Below are 3,531 nucleotides of genomic sequence, written 5' to 3'. Positions count from 1 at the left end.
GTTTTTGAGTTCAAATATCTTCATTTGGGGGCTTTTCCAAGCAAATATTGATATATGTGATTGTTTGTGATTAAATCAGCAGATTTCTGCCACCCCTTAAAGTCTCCATGCCACCCTCTGGCCATGAATATTTATTATGATCTGCCACTGAGACCACCATCTTTCTCTGACCTTAACAAAGTTGAATTATTAGTTGCTATGGGTAATATTGTAGGAAAACAAATAAAAGACATTGTGAGTGAACATTCTGCTGACACATTCATTATCAACATTTTGTAACTGTTAATTAACAGCGTTTCTTCATTATGTTGTAAGAAAACGTAATCCAAGTGGCATTCTGTCAAATGGATTTTCTCACATAATTTCAAGGAGACAGGGTTGGACATTGGCATAGACTGTGTTCATTTATTACTGGTGACTAAAGATGTGGTGGTAGGGTAAACAATGATCCAAAATGTGTACAGTCCTTTTGTTTACACCCTCACCCACCATCAGCCCCACAGGCAAGATAGAATGATCACAAGACTTCACATCATTAATTCTGAGTCAAAACCAAAGGGGAGATACGTCTGTCCGACTGAAGCAAGACAAATAAAATGCCAGAAGTATTAAAAATGTTGCTGCTGACCATGGAACCCCTTAAGAATTTGTTCACCAGGGAATCGTCCCTCATTAATTACATTAGATTGTGATTTAAGCCCAAATGGGGAGAAAAGCAACATTCACAAAGCAGTCCAGAATTACATGTTTAGGTCATGAAAGCTCACAGATGGGAAGTCCTGTTTTTTTCCCCTTTCATGACCTAAATGTTGTTGTTTTCAAAAAATCTAAATCAAATCAAAAAATGCTAGGACCAGCAGTGTTTGTAACGTGTGATTTTCATGCATTTTCACTATTTGCAAGTATTAAAAAGACTTTGATTTAGATCAGTGAAGAGGTTCAAATCAGACTCAAGACAGTACAGTAATACAGTTGTCCTTTATACTACATTGCTAGAGGTTTTTTTAAGATTATATTTTGCCTTTATTGGATATGGACAGTGAAGAGGCAGACAGGATACGGGAGAGAGAGAGGGGATGACATGCAACAGAAGTTGCTGGAATCAAACCTGCGACAGTTGCAACCGTGTGGCCATAGACTTCCTTCTAAACCTCACCCCACAAGAATGGCTTCTTCCCATCTGCTGCTGGCCTGGTCAACAAGTTCTGGGACCCCCTCTGATCCTCACTCCCACCCCATCCTGTACACATTACATCTAAAGTAACAGTCATATTGTACTATTATATATAATACTATACTATATTATTATCTTTATCACACTTTTTCATGGGGCGCCAGTTCTGCCAGGTGAGTCCTTGCTGCAGCGGTCATGGGTTTGACTTATTGACAGTATATATAATATATATATATACATATACATATATGGTTTCGACTCCAACTAGTGGCCCTTTGCTGCATGTCATCCCCTCTCTATGTCTCCTCCCTTACTATCCAGTAAATTATATATAAAATAATAATATTTTTTTTTCTCACAGTTTTCACTGTTGATTTTCAATTTCTCTATGTATGCTTGTAACCATCTTTCCCCTTCTCTGTGCACCTTGGAAGTAGCTTAAGTTGTGTTAGAAGTCCCTTCTCTTCTTCTACATAACCTCAATATCATGACATTTTACAGCCACAGTCAATATTGTGTGGGTTTCTCACTAATTGCATTATTTCCATTATAATAATCCAACAATTTAGCAGAAGACACATGATAGTGGATGACAAAGTGATACAGTAACCTTCTTTGCCTCTGTTGAGGGCTTCAAATTAGAGCTGTAGTTTAGTATGAAGTTTATTTTCACAGACTAGAGAGTGTATAGATGTTGAGTGAATACCTCCTATCCAGGTTAGAAGCTTTTACAGCTGCAAACACACGCGTCTTCAGGGTCAGTCCTGCCATGGGGATGGACAGCTGCTGAATGTATGATGAGTCCTGTAAATGCACCACAAGAGTATTTCAGCACATTTCCTGACATCCTGTTGAGAGTGATTTGTTCAGTTTCACTACAGTTCATAAATATCCAAGATCTTTTTTCCGTAGAATTCCGTAGCTTAGGAGAGTGGTTCCAAACCTGGGGATCAGGACACCCACAAGGGATTGCCAAAACTTCTTGGGGGGGGCTCACAAGGCCTTCTTGATGCGTGTAACAAAACTAAATAAAAATATACACAGTAGGACTATATCTCTGAAGAGAAAGAAAATGAAATAATCTGCTCAAAATTTTCATTTTACACATTCCACTGTTTCAGTTCACTGTTTGGTTTTATTGTGCAGTTGTCAAAATAATATTAAATATCTATAAAATATGTCACTTAGTCAGGGGTCATCAGCTTACTCAATGATAGAAAAGGGCTCTGGCTGTTGGCAGTTCAATGTCGAAGCATCCTTGAGCAAGAAACTGAACTCCAATTTGCTGACGAAATGAGTGTGTGCAAATGGGATTAGTTAGTTTCTCATGAGTAGTTGGCACCTTGCATGTTAGCCTCTGCCATCAGTGTATGGATGTGTGTGAATGTCACCTGTAGTGTAAAGAGCTTTGAGTGGTCAGAAGACTAAAGGTGCTATAATAAGTAACTATAACTAATATAAGTGCAGTCAATTTATTGGTTTGACTTCAGTAAATTTAGCACAAGGTTTGAAATGAATTGAGGATAATTGAGTATAATCACCTCCAATTACAGGATTAAAGGTCATTTTGCTTGAGCTGCATAAAAGGCTTTTTCAGTCATTGGTGTCTTTTACTGTCTCAAACGGGTATCCTCATTCTCAGTAAAGACTGGAATTGCAGATGTAAAAGGTGCAGATCAACTCCACACATTTTGGCGTGTAGCTTTGTCTCCAGTGCAGCAGTCTCAGCTCAGAGTGCAGCAAAATAACAGATTTTGAATGTGATGTGAACTTACATTGTAAAGCAGCAGATTCAACGTGCTGACGAAGGTACCGTTGCTGTCCTTCACTGATATCGCAGCTGCTGACCTTCAATGAAGATCAAAGCAAAGCAAACAGATGTGGATTTACTAATATTCACAATACCGTTGAAGAAGAACACACGTGCTGCACCTTAAAAGGAGTCCTCTTTCGCTACTGTATGTGGTTTATACACAATGTCTTTACACCATATAAATCATACAGTGCAGAGTCTGGACGAGCTTTTATAGTCTTTAACTTTGACTTCTAATCAGTAACTTGAATTTAGCCTTCCTATATACATCTGTTCTGAAAAATTACTTATTCTTCCATCAGATCCATTGACTGGTTGTGTGAATTTTAGATAAAGGACGTGGACAGAATAACTGGATGATAATAATATAAAAAAGCCCTGAAACCTTTCTGAAGTTGAGAAAGTTCCAATTTGGTGACCCTGCGTCATGTTGAGTAAACTCTGTCGTAATTTTTTATCCCGCTTCTTGTGGTGTCTCTGAATACATTACCCTTTGTTGGAAATTCTTTATTAGGAATAACCCCTTGAGATGTACCATCTTGTT

At 38.2% G+C, this 3,531-nt stretch overlaps 1 protein-coding gene across 1 annotated transcript in view; it reads right to left on the bottom strand.

The window, feature by feature from the left end:
• Positions 1–3,531, bottom strand: part of zpld1a (zona pellucida-like domain containing 1a) — a 13,420-nt gene that overhangs the window by 6,635 nt on the left and 3,254 nt on the right. Inside the window, 2 exon segments of the mRNA XM_035666060.1 lie at positions 1,881–1,978; positions 2,950–3,017. Coding sequence (XP_035521953.1) covers positions 1,881–1,978; positions 2,950–3,017 — 166 coding nt within the window.

Source organism: Morone saxatilis, unplaced genomic scaffold, assembly GCF_004916995.1.
Source record: "Morone saxatilis isolate NCDOM2014 unplaced genomic scaffold, NCSU_SB_2.0 Contig20, whole genome shotgun sequence".
Lineage (NCBI taxonomy): Eukaryota > Metazoa > Chordata > Actinopteri > Moronidae > Morone > Morone saxatilis.
Note: the sequence above shows the minus strand (reverse complement) of the source record. Positions and strands in the feature narration are given on the sequence as shown.